The sequence below is a fragment of the Conger conger genome, chromosome 8 (genome assembly GCF_963514075.1).
Source record: "Conger conger chromosome 8, fConCon1.1, whole genome shotgun sequence".
NCBI classification, from domain to species: domain Eukaryota; kingdom Metazoa; phylum Chordata; class Actinopteri; order Anguilliformes; family Congridae; genus Conger; species Conger conger.
Window position 1 is genome coordinate 26,222,404 of NC_083767.1, and position 12,999 is coordinate 26,235,402.

Sequence of the window (12,999 nt, forward strand, 5' to 3'; positions counted from 1 at the left end):
CTGCCTAGATATTTCAAGAAATACTATATCAAGAAATGGTATTCAAAAATATCTAAATACTGTTGACTTGTACATGACAATAATGTTAGGAAATGCTTTTGGTGACACTGCCTATTTATGTTCTCAATAACTAATGGAAAAAAGAGTTATCCTCTGAAGGGGGGTGGCGGTCGGGCAAAAAAAAGAATCGAAGGCCCGATAAAAATTTGCAAAGCAGTACAGAAATGAGCCACAATAGTTCTATGGACTGATGAGACCAAGATTAACCTATACCCAAGTGATGGAAAGGCCAAAGTGTGGAGAAACATGGGATCTGCTCATGATCCAAAACATACAAGCTCATCTGTGAAGCACGGTGGAGAGAGTATTATGGCTTGGGCTTGCATGGCTGTAGGAGACATGAGGGAAATTTGATTGAGGCTTTTTAGCAGAAGGAGGAAGCATACATTAGCAAAGGATAAATTCTGCAGAGACATTAGAAAGTATTTTTTCACACAGAGAATGGGTCAATGTGTAGAATTGCTTGCCAGGACATGTAGTGCAGTCAGAAACACTGGGGGTTTTCAAGACAAGGCTTGATATGGTTTTCATGTAGCTTTTAGGCAAACTAAGCTGTAGGTACACTTTAGTGGTAGGAAAAGGTTGTTGTTCAGACCAAATATCAGAATGGGAAATAAGTATGATTGAAGCGACTTTGACCGTGGATGATTGATGTTGCCAGTTGGGGTTGTTTGATTATCTCAGATACGGATGATTTCCTGGGATTTTCAAGTATAACAGTATTTAGAGTTTACAGAGAACTGTGTGAAAAACTAAAAACATTCCATGAGCTGCAGTTCTGTGGGGGGAAATGCCTTGAATAATGAGAGGCCAGAAGAGAATGGCCACACTGGTTCAAGCTGACAGGGAGGCAACCGTAAATGAAATAACCACATGTTACGGTTATGGTATGCAGAAGGGCATCTCTGAACACACAACATGTCAGACCTTGAAATGGATGGGCTACAGCAGCAGGAGACCAATAAGTTAAAACAAAAAGGTCCAGTAAATGGCTGAAAGTAGTCGCTGAGTGTATTTACTCAACAACACACCTTAGACCTTTTGACATATTGTTATGGTCATCGCTTCTGCACCAATTGTTCAATGTTCATATCAGTACATTTGTACAGTATGGGTTTCTTCCGCACAACCCGTGTTGACAAAAATAATTAATTTATTACTTCTAATCCCATGGTACACTTGCACCGTTGGCACCAAAATAGGCCTCTCTTCTGTGTTGCAGGTTCCTTCTCTTGGGTGTGGCCATACTTTCCCTGTATTCGATCCATCTTCTCCTAGTGACTGCAAAGGAGGGAGGTAAGTACCTAACAATATGTTATCTTAGTTTTAACATAGTCCTTTCAGTTAACCTTCTTTAGAAAATTATCTTTATATATTTATATCAGGGTTTTTCCTGGCTAAAAATAAGGCTGAGGTGATACTTTAGCCTTTTGGCATTTCCAATCCTTTTACCTTCTGCGGCACACTTACAAAGTTTACAGAATCTCACAGCACATCACTCTCAGAAGCGAGTGACATACATTGATGTAACACTTCTGGCATTTATATAGCACCTTTATCCAAAGCACTGTACAACTGATGCTTGTCATTCACCCATTCATACACACATTCACACTCCAACGGTGATTGGCTGCCATTCAAGGCACCAACCAGCTCACCAGGAGCATTTAGGGGTTGGGTGTCTTGCTCAGGGACACTTTGACGAACCCAGGGTGGAATCATACCGGCAACCCTCTGACTGCCAGATGACTGCTCTTACCGCCTGAGCCAATGTCGCCCCGGGGTTTGAATTCTGCTGTAATGTATTGTATTTTCAATTGTGCCATATTTTAACAGTCAAATACAGCAATCTCATGCACAGAATTCTCTATGCAGGAAAAACCCTGTATATCATGACTTCCTTAAGTACTCAATTCTGATTGGTTAACATCCATGCAATATATTTGTGTATTGGCACAGTAATTTGGGTTCTTTGCCTCATTACAGTTCAAAAATACTGCGCAAAAGCTTTCAAATTGTTGGCTTAGAAATCGAACCACATGTTATAATAGATGATTAACAAAAGTAATAACTCCGGTTAATGATGTGGATAAAAAGTGTTTTTATCCAGTCGATATCTTGTGGTCAAGGGTGCAGTATTCTGTTATTTTGGCAATATTAATGTATGCTCGTTATGTGGATTACAGTAAATGACACTTCTGACCAGCTGCTCCTAATACGGGTAGCTAAATGCATCCATCCATCCATCCATTGTCTTTCACTTATCTGGAGTCAGGTCGTGGTGGCAGTAGGCTGAGCAGGGGATTCCAGACGTCCCTCTCCCCAGCAACACTTTCCAGCTCCTCCGGGGGGATCCCGAGGCCAGTTGGACATGCCCAGAAAACCTCCAAAGGGAGGCACCTGGGAGGCATCCTAATCAGGTGCCTGAACCACCTCAGCGGGCTCCTTTCAATCCGAGCTCTACTCCGGATGTCCGAAGTCCTCACCCTATCCCTAAGGCTGAGCCCAGCCACCCTACGGAGGAAGCTCATTTCAGCCGCTTGTATCCACGATCTTGTTCTTTCGGTCACTACCCAGAGCTCATGACCATAGGTGAGGGTTGGGACATAGATCGACCAGTAAATCAAGAGCTTCGCCTTCCGGCTTAGCTCCCTCTTCACCACAACGGCCAGCATTACTGCTGATGCTGCACCGATCCGCCTGTCGATCTCACGCTCCATTTTACCCTCACTTACGAACAAGACCCCGACTTGGGGTCTCCTTCGCTTGGGGCAGTGGCTCATTCCCAACCCGGAGGGAGTGATCCACTGTTTTCTGGCAGAGAACCATGGCCTCGGACTTGGAGATGCTGACTCTCATCCCGGCCACTTCACACTTGGCTGTAAACTGCCTCAGCACGTGCTTTTTGTTTTGTACTCGATTTTACATTTTTAGAATATGTTTTTATCTATTTATTTATTTTCATACATTTCAGTTGTTGCCATGGTAAGAGATACAGTGCACTCTATGTACTTGGACCAAGGGTATTGTATTTGGTGAGCTTCCTGAATTGTGCAAAGAGGGGTCTGAATACTTTCTGAAGCCACTGTATATGCTAAAAATAACTATATTTATATACAGTGGTTTTGTTTCATTTGGTGGTTCTACCTAGGAAGATCTGTCGGGTGTTTCTGTTCTGCGCGATAACTTCTCATTTCACAAATAATGACATTAATGACCAGCTTAGCATTATATTGTAAGCTACGATGCTTAAAGTTTGAATTGGGGTTGGGAAATATGATGCTAGATCCACACGTACTTCACCCTGGAGCTGTGTCTCACAAATCACACCAAAAGTATTTTTTGTTCAATGCATTTAATATTGCTTCTGCCAAGAGCTAGAACAGTGCTTTTCAAACCATGTGCTGTGTGGCAAGGTGAAGTGTGCCTTGGAATTTTGAAGGACCGAATGCATTTTTATATAGCCTCATAAGAAAATGTTTTATATACACTGTTATATGCATTGTTTCTTAACAAAGAAAAATGTTTGGCCATAATCACTCATTTACAGTCAGGTCCATAAATATTGGGACATCGACACAATTCTTCTTTTTGGCTCTATACACCACCACAATGAAACAAACAAGATGTGCTTTAACTGCAGACTTTCAGCTTTAATTTGAGGGTATTCATCGCTGGTGATGCTCTGCCAGGCCTCTACTGCAACTGTCTTCAGTTCCTGCTTGTTCTTGGGGCATTTTCCCTTCAGTTTTGTCTTCAGCAAGTGAAATGCATGTTCAATCGGATTCAGGTCAGGTGATTGACTTGGCCATTGCATAACATTCCACTTCTTTGCCTTAAAAAACTCTTTGGTTGCCTTCGCAGTATGCTTCGGGACGTTGTCCATCTGCACTGTGAAGCGCCGTCCAATGAGTTCTGAAGAATAAGCTGAATATGAGCAGATAATATTGCCCGAAACACTTCAGAATTCATCCTGCTGCTTTTGTCAGCAGTCACATCATCAATAAATACAAGGGAACCAGTTCCATTGGCAGCCATACATGCCCACGCCATGACACTACCACCACCATGCTTCACTGATGAGGTGGTATGTTTTGGATCATGAGCAGTTCCTTTCCTTCTCCATACTCTTCTCTTCCCATCATTCTGGTACAAGTTGATCTTTGTCTCATCTGTCCATAGGATGTTGTTCCAGAACTGTAAACTCTAATCTGGTCTTCCTGTTTTTGAGGCTCACCAATGGTTTACATCTTGTGGTGAACCCTCTGTATTCACTCTGGTGAAGTCTTCTCTTGATTGTTGACTGACACACATACACCTACCTCCTGGAGAGTGTTCTTGATCTGGCCAACTGTTGTGAAGGGGTTTTTTTTTTCCAAATGTAAATAGCACACTTGAAATGAACTCTAGACCTTTTATCTGCTGCTTGTAAATGAGATAATGAGGGAATAACACACACCTGGCCATGGAACAGCTGAGCAGCCAATTGTCCCATTACTTTTGGTCCCTTAAAAAGTGGGAGGCACATATAGAAACTGTTGTAATTCCTACACCGTTCACCTGATTTGGATGTAAATACCCTCAAATTAAAGCTGAAAGTCTGCAGTTAAAGCATATCTTGTTCGTTTCATTTCAAATCCATTGTGGTGGTGTATAGAGCCAAAAAGAGGAGAATTGTGTCTATGTCCCAATATTCATGGACCTGACTGGATAACTTCTACTTTGGATTCTTATTTATTCAGTTTGGTTGTTGAAAGAAATGTAGTTCTGGGGGAGAATGTAGTAGTAGTAGACTGCTTTCTCTGTGCCTCTGTTTTTACTGCTTGTTGGATATGATATGGCATTATAATAAAGGCTCTTAAACTAATTTGCCATATCATTAAGTAATTTGTCATGTCATTCAGGGTGCCTTGGTCTTGTCTACTTAGAAGCACAATTACCTTTCATTAGCTTCTGTAAAGTCACTTGTCTTTTTTTATTTGTAGACCGACAGGCTTGGTTTGGAACTCTTTGAAGCCATGTGACCACCTAGCGTTTGTGTGTATGTACACATATGTGTGTGTGTATGTACACATATGTGTGTGTATGTACACATATGTGTGTGTGTATACACATATATGTGTGTATATATATATATATATGTGTGTGTATATATGTGTGTGTATATATACACATATATATGTGTGTGTGTATTGTAGTGACCCGCTGGTAGAGAGAGAGAGAAAAATGGGTGAAAATACTTATTTTTATTTTCCCCACGTGCCTTCAGGGCACTTCACAAGTCCAGCACAGACACGTGCTTTCTTTTCTTGAACAAAACCACAAAAGAAAAAAAAACGGAAAAAAATAAGTGTCCAAAAAATTAGGAATTCCGATGTTGAAAAAACACTAAAGAAACCGGCATTCATGTAGCCACGTTCGTCCGTCTTGAATCCGCCTTTGGTTCGTTCTGTCCCGGCGGTGCCCTGGCCGCTGAAGCCGTCCTTCCTCGCCTAGTCGCCCGTCTTTGGTGCCGTCTAGGCTTGGAGAGAGAGAGAGGTTAGCGAGCGTGTTGTTTTAATGGTTTGCTCACGTGAATCCGAGACTTTTGAGGGTTCGTCCGTGGGGGTTTCCTCCGTGTGCATGGGCTCTCTTGCAGTTTGTTAGCTCCGTCCAGGTTTACGCAGCTCTGTTTAAACAATTTTGTAAATCTGTGCTCACTCTAGTCACGTTGTAGGTTAGCTACTCTTGTGTATAAATTGACAATAATTTCACTGAAACAAAGATATTTCAAGAAAGGGGTTTTAATGGTAGGCACTTTAACAACAAATGCAAAAGGGTGCATGGGATAATAATATGCACTACAAAATTATATTGTTCAGATGTGGTGTAGAGTGCTCACATTTGCAACCTGTTGGGGGTTATGTGAAAACAAACCCTAAACCCCTATGGCGCTTTCCCCATCTCCCGTATTTTGTGCTCTGAAGCACGGACAGCTGGTGACTCTCTGGCATGATCGTAAACTTTAGGATCACTGTCACACTTATTTTTCCCGTTAGATCTTCTTCTTCTGGCAGTAGCTAATTGGTCATGTCTCTTATGAGTAGCTTTTACACAAATCTTTGGTGTTTTGACCATTTTATTTCCGGGTTTCAAACTACCCGCGGCATTCTAACGCGAAAGTGCTGAACACATCACGTGATGCGTTTTAGCGAATCACATCATGACTGGGACCCGCAAGGTCGGTTGTTCGATCCCAGGTTTAGCCACACTAAGATCCACACAGCTGTTGGGCCCTTGAGCAGGCCCTTAACCCTGCATTGTTCCAGGGGAGAATTGTCTCTTGCTTAGTCTAATCAACTGTACGTTGCTCTGGATAAGTGCGTCTGCCAAATGCCATTAATTTAATGTAATGGAAGCTAAATAGCCTAAAATCTCAAGAATTTACCAGTGCATGATAGACCGATGTTTTTGCCTGCCGTGTCTCGCCTTAACCCGTACATAAACTCTATGGTTTATTGTTTATGAAATTGCATATTTTGGGCTAGTGAAAATGTATCTGGGCTAGTATATTTTTTACTCTTCTAGAAATGGATGGATGGGAGGATGCAAGATTTATTTTTCCATTCATATCCCAGGATGTCTACAACAATTGTGAACAAAGCCTTAAAATTGTACATGTTCGGCTCCAAGGGTCCCAAGTGTCCCCAAAACCTCTCCAAATGGCATCCAACAAAACCATACCATTTGTCCAGAAATCTTTGTTTCACATAGCTAACATTGTTAGCTTTCAGGATGAGGTGGCTTTATCAATGGCTATTGAATGCTATCTATCTATCTATCTATCTATCTGTCTATCATCTGTTCTAAGTTTTCTTCTTGAAATTCTGGTTCTCTGTGATTACATAACAGAAAGATATGAGTGTGTAATGATATTTTTAATGATGGCGGTGGAAAAGAACAAAAAAACAGCCGATCCAAAGCTTCTGGCTGGTGGGTTCCCAGTTCCCAAGCTTTCCTTGGGTTAGTGGGCTCGGTACTACTCCAGGCCGATGGCAAACTGAAGAAAAGATCACAAAAATTCAGCACAGTCACAGAATTCGCCATCACACACTCCCTAGCTTGTGAGGATTCCTATCCTTAAGGCTCTTGGCCTCATCACTCCAATGCAGCCCATCTGTGCTTGAGGGGGTGTGGCCAGGAGCAGTTTACAATCACCAGGTGTGCCTTGTTGGGTCCTGATGAGCTTCAGTTATTCAATTATTGTCCTCACGACTGGTACTGCATTTCTCTCCATGGTCCTAAAGCCCTCCAGCATATCAGATGGAAAATACCTTCCCTCAATCACCTGACCAAGAGGTATCCTCCAGCGGCAGGCCCTTGATGAGGGCCCGGTTGGCCCAGTGGTACCCCGAGGGCACCTCGGCGGGCCACACTCCCTCCCCCTCAATATCAGGCCCCCTCGGGCGGGGAGTGTCCACAAGCATTCCGGTCTTCTGGACAGGGCATCTGCATTCCCATGATGCTTTGTGCTCTGTGCTCCAGCTTAAACTTAAAATTTTGTAAGTTAAGGAACCATCTGGTTATTCGGGAGTTCTTGTCTTTGTTCATTGACATCCATTTTAGTGGTGCATGATCTGTTATCAATGTGAACTCTCTTCCAATCAAATAATATTTTAGGTGGTCTACAGCCCATTTTATTGCTAAGCAGCCCTTTTCTACTGTTGCATAGCTGCGCTCGTGCTTGAGCAACTTACGGCTGATGTAGGTGACCCGGTGTTCCACTCCATCTGTTACCTGCGACAGAACGGCGCCCAAGCCAATCTCTGAAGCGTCGGTCTGGAGGACAAGGGGTAGGGAGAAATTCACTGTGGCCAGTACAGGTTCATGGCACAGGGCATCCCTCAGTCCCTGGAACGCTTCCTCCGTCTCCACCGTCCAGCACACTCTGTGTTTTCCCTCCTTCTTGGTAAGGTCAAATAGGGGTGCTGCTCATAAGGCAAAGTTAGGCACAAACTGTCTGTAGTAACCCACTAGACCCAAGAATGTCCTCACCTGCTTCCTCGTTTCTGGGCGGTGCCACGTGGCATTTGCCTCCACTTTGGATGCTTGAGGTCGTACACAGCCCCTTCCAACTGTGTAGCCAAAGTAATTGGTTTCCTCTAAGCCCAGGCGACACTTGGACGCTTTGGCCGTCAACCCCGCTGTCCGTAATGCCCCCAGGACTGCTTCCAGACATTCCAGGTGTGTCCTCCAATCCGGGCTTTGGACCACAATGTCATGCAGGTATGATGCTCCCGGTGTGGCCTGAGAACTCAGTCCATTAGGCGCTGGAAGGTAGCAGGGGCTCCATGGATGCCGAATGGTAGAACCTTGTAGTGGAAGAGGCCGTCCGGGGTTGAAAACGCTGTCTTCTCCTTAGCTCTGTCGGTAAGGGGCACCTGCCAATACCCCCGAGTGAGGTCCAAAGTGCTAATGAACCTCTCCGAAAGTCATTACAGAACCTTAATGAGCCATCGGGCTTCGGAACCACGACAATGGGGCTGCTCCATGCACTTTGCGATTCTTCAATCACTCCTAACTCTAGCATTGAGCGTACCTCGTCACAAATTGCTTCCCTCCTGGCTTCAGGGATCCGGTAGGGTCTCAGCCTCACCATCTTTCCTGGCTCAGTGATGATGTCATGTGCAATGACCGTGGTCCGTCCCGGTTGGTCAGAGAACAACTTAGCAGCTCCTTCAGCTCCTGGACCTGGTGAGGGGAAGGCTGTTTGCCCATGGGCACTTCAGGAGTGCTCTGGGATGGCAGGTTAGCCGACAACGCCTGTACTGGAACCTGACTAGGTTCATACCACCTTTTCAGCAAATTTATGTGGTACATTTTGGTGCTTTGTCGTCGCCCCACCTGCCTCACCTTGTGAGATCCTTGGCCACACCCCTGGCCAGTAGAACCTCCTAGTCACCTTCTCAAGGACAAAAAAACAGCCAATCCAAAGCTTCCGGCTGGTGGGTTCCCGGTTCCCAAGCTTTCCTTGGGTTAGTGGGCTCGGTACTACACCGGGCCTGTGGCAAACTGAAGAAAAGATCACACCTCGGGGGGCCACAACGTGTATGTATACAGACCTATGCACTACCAAGTTCAAGCCTGTGATTCTCATTTTAATGATATAGGAGCATTTCTCCATGCAAGCATTGTACTTGGAACAGTGTGTTCATGCCATAACACAGTGAAATGTCTCTGCAGGGTCTCTGATCTACGAGAAGCTGGGTGAGAGAGCTTTTGGCTGGCCTGGAAAAATGGCTGCATTTGGGTCCATAAGTCTGCAGAACATAGGAGGTAATGCCCAATATAATAATTATATTAACTGAAGAAAATTATAGATTACCTTAACTTAAGGTAAGTTTAATATCATAACTGTGCCTTCCTCACTCATTAGTTGGGTTGTAAAGTTCTGTGTAAATGTCCCTTTTTGAGGATTTTGGAAACATATACTGTTAATAATATTTTTAATATTATTATCATAAATGTGTTTTTGTTTTTTTATGTATTTGACCTATTTGAAGAATCACTGAAAATACTTAACATGCATTGTTATGGAGAAAACCATAACACCACTCTGCCCTCACTTGGGCCGTTGTGCAACGGAAATAATAATAATAATAATAATACATTTTGTCTAAAGATCTGAAACCATTCAGACAAATATGCAATCAGGGGGCGAATACTTATTCACAGTACATATTAAATATAACTGAGCAGTTGCTCTCACTGAATTATTGAGGTTTTATCTTTAAAGTAGTTATCAACTGTATCATCCATTGCAATAAGTTAAAGTAATTGACATGCAAAGAACAGTGTGTATAATGGACAGAGATACCCTGGACTGAGGTGAAGTGTTATAATATGGCAGCCATTTTTTCTACAGCCATGTCAAGCTATCTCTTCATTGTGAAGTATGAACTTCCTGAAGTTATCCGTGCATTTCTGGGTCTGGAGGAGATATCTGGGTGAGTCTTCAGCTTACATTCATATTTTGTCTGCGCTTATCTTTTTGTTTTGAACTGGACTTTAATGTTGACACTGACAGTGGTCAGTTCTTTTGCAGTTTTCAAGTGTAGATATAGGGTAAATGCTTAATATTTTGGGGCGGGGGGGATGCATACATTTTACTTGCTCAAGTTATTTCTATATTTTTATACTTTTTATATATTTTATGCATCACGCCTGTAGTTTGTACAAGGGACCTCTACGAATGGCCTTTGAGATGGGCAATATATATCAGATGGGCCGTGTTTAACCCTCTGCTTGTGCATCCTGCATATTCTGCGAAATATCCCTAGGAATACTTAACAACAAAAAAAATAATAGCCTATGCGGTATATTAAAGAATTAAATCTAAAATAGCTCCAATTCACATTGTAATAGTGGCCGCATCACTAGGTGTGTATTTTTATTTTTTCACAATAGCATGAGAAAACAGTTACCTTACTCGCTAGCAAAAAGACAGGTTATGCTGGTATTTTATGGAGTTAAGATTATTAATTCATTCTTACCTCGATGTTGGTCCCATTTGACAACGATTTAATGACATACTGCGCAATGTTATTTTCAACCAGCAGATGCCGCTGTTTTTCGTCACCTTTCAACACAGTCAGATTTTTATGTATTTTTCGAATTAATTTTCTTTTTTTTAATCCAATGTTAGTCAAGGTGGGGCCGTTTTTTATTTAGGTGGCCCGCCTTAACTATAAACCATTGTGGGGAAACACAAAAATTGGAATTTTGAGGACCTACAGATACACTTAACTCATTATGGACTAAGACCCTATAGAGAACCCATAGAAAGGCTTAGGAATGCATTTCAACGGTCATGTGTCTTGAAAAATGGTCATATGATCAAATACGATGCTGGTGTCACATCCGTCTGTTAGGGGAGATGTAACGCGCAGGTCGCATCCACCCATAAGGGGTGGATTCTTGTTTCAGTTGAGATTATTTGGATTAAATGCTTAAATTCTGTGTGTAGGCCTTTTTAAAATCACCGTCAGTGTAGCCATTTCCTAAATATGGGGCAAAACTTCTCAGGGCAAACAAGTTCAGTGACATCACTGGACGTGTTTGCCTTGAATCTCCAGCCTATGTTTTCCAGAAGGTAACAGGTGTTCAAACTCCACCCTTGAATACAGAGACTAGTTTCTGGGCAGCCACTCATCCAGGCGATCACATGACATTAGCATGCAAATCACGGAACCTAACTTGCGTAGCCTGAGCGATATGGCATCTGACTTTGACAAGCTTTTCGACTTTGACGAAGAGAGTCAAAGAGTTAGAGTTTTGAGTGCTCCTTTAACTGGATTCACACTTGCTGCCGTCTCCCTCACTGTTTTCAAGTGTTAAATCAGAAAGCAAAAAAAAACAAATCCCAACAGCATGGAGCTCATTTTGCCTATCCTCTGGAATCATTCAAACCAAATTGGATTTAATTATTGCCTCCTGATACGGCAGTAAACATGCAAACTCCAGAGGCCATATGAAATGCTGAGTGATTGACTATCATTTCAAAATCCATTGTTACACTCAGCAGCAAGGTCATACAGCTTCTGTGTGATCATGTTGTGCGTTTTGGCTATCTATCGTAATCTAAGTGATGTGTGTGCAGCATTGTATTCAGATTTTTTATATAAAAACTGAAGCAAGTGAAACTGCAAAGGAAAATGAATGTTTCCATCCCACTGGTTACTTTAAGCATGGTTAACCAATTATGCAAATTTTGTTACTGGTGCACCTGTTACCTTCTAAACTTCCTAACCCTTTTCCCTTTTTTTTTTTGGTCAGTGAGTGGTACCTAAATGGAAACTACTTGGTGGTTTTGGTTTCAATTTGCATCATCCTGCCGCTCTCTTTCCTCAAAAACCTTGGTAAGGCCCATGACAACTTCACCTTCCTATGAAAAAAAAACTGGGGGTCAGCGGCCTTGTTAGTTCTAATACTAAATCTCTGTATGCAGGTTACCTTGGATATACCAGTGGGTTCTCATTATCCTGTATGGTCTTCTTCTTGGGAGTGGTAAGTCCTGTTTGTACATTTGCCTACTCCACACCCTGGTTTCTCATCTTGCTGCAGTTTGCTTTTTCTGCTACAACAAAAGCTATTAATCAGAGTGAAAGACTGGGCCATTTTGTCCAGATTGGACTCTCTACTGGTTGCTGCACAGGCAATTCTGGCTGGCCTTCCAGCATCTGCTGTCAGACCCCTACAATTGATCCAAAATGCTGTGGGTTGTCTGGTGTTCATAGTCCCCAGACATTCTCACGTCACCCCCCTCCCCCCTCACCGACCTCCTCTGGCTGCATGTTATGCCTCGCATCTAATTCAAAACTTTGGTGCTCACATACCAGGCAGTTAAGGGGTCAGCCCCTGCATACTTCCAAACACTAATCAGACCCTATACACCGGCCAGACCTCTCCGTTCCGCTACTTCTGGACGCCTGGCACCTCCCCCTCATCACACCTGCACTTCTCAGTCACGATTGCTGTCTGTTCTGGCCCTATGGTGGTGGAATGACCTCCCTATGGATGTCAGAACAGCAGAATCTTTGGCCACTTTCAAGCGCAGACCGAAAACTGCCCTCTTCAGGCTGCACCTTTCCCTCCCTACTCCACTACTATAACACATAGATTACAACTGCATTTATGTACAATTATTTTGGGTTTCCAACCGTTATATGCTAAGTGGGGGGAGGGGGGTGTTTCCCTTCAATCTCCTCTTCCGGACATGAAACCTTCCAACTTTTTCCTCCTTAATGAAGTCCTTGGCAGTGTGTTTTGGGTCATTTTCTTGCTGCACGATGAACTTCCTCCCAATTAGTTTGGACACATTTGTCCATAAGTTGGCAGACAGAATGTTGTTTTTGTAGACTGTTGGTTTTTTTTTGCTACCATCATGAGCTGCATCATCAA

General features: G+C 43.1%; 1 protein-coding gene across 3 annotated transcripts in view; it reads left to right on the forward strand.

Annotated features, from left to right (window-relative positions):
* Positions 1–12,999, forward strand: part of slc38a4 (solute carrier family 38 member 4) — a 101,648-nt gene that overhangs the window by 62,694 nt on the left and 25,955 nt on the right. For all 3 annotated transcript variants that reach the window (XM_061251194.1, XM_061251192.1, XM_061251193.1), the window contains exons 5-9: positions 1,283–1,356; positions 9,283–9,375; positions 9,965–10,046; positions 11,875–11,957; positions 12,047–12,105. In XM_061251194.1, coding sequence (XP_061107178.1) covers positions 1,283–1,356; positions 9,283–9,375; positions 9,965–10,046; positions 11,875–11,957; positions 12,047–12,105 — 391 coding nt within the window. The remainder of the gene's footprint in view (positions 1–1,282; positions 1,357–9,282; positions 9,376–9,964; positions 10,047–11,874; positions 11,958–12,046; positions 12,106–12,999) is intronic.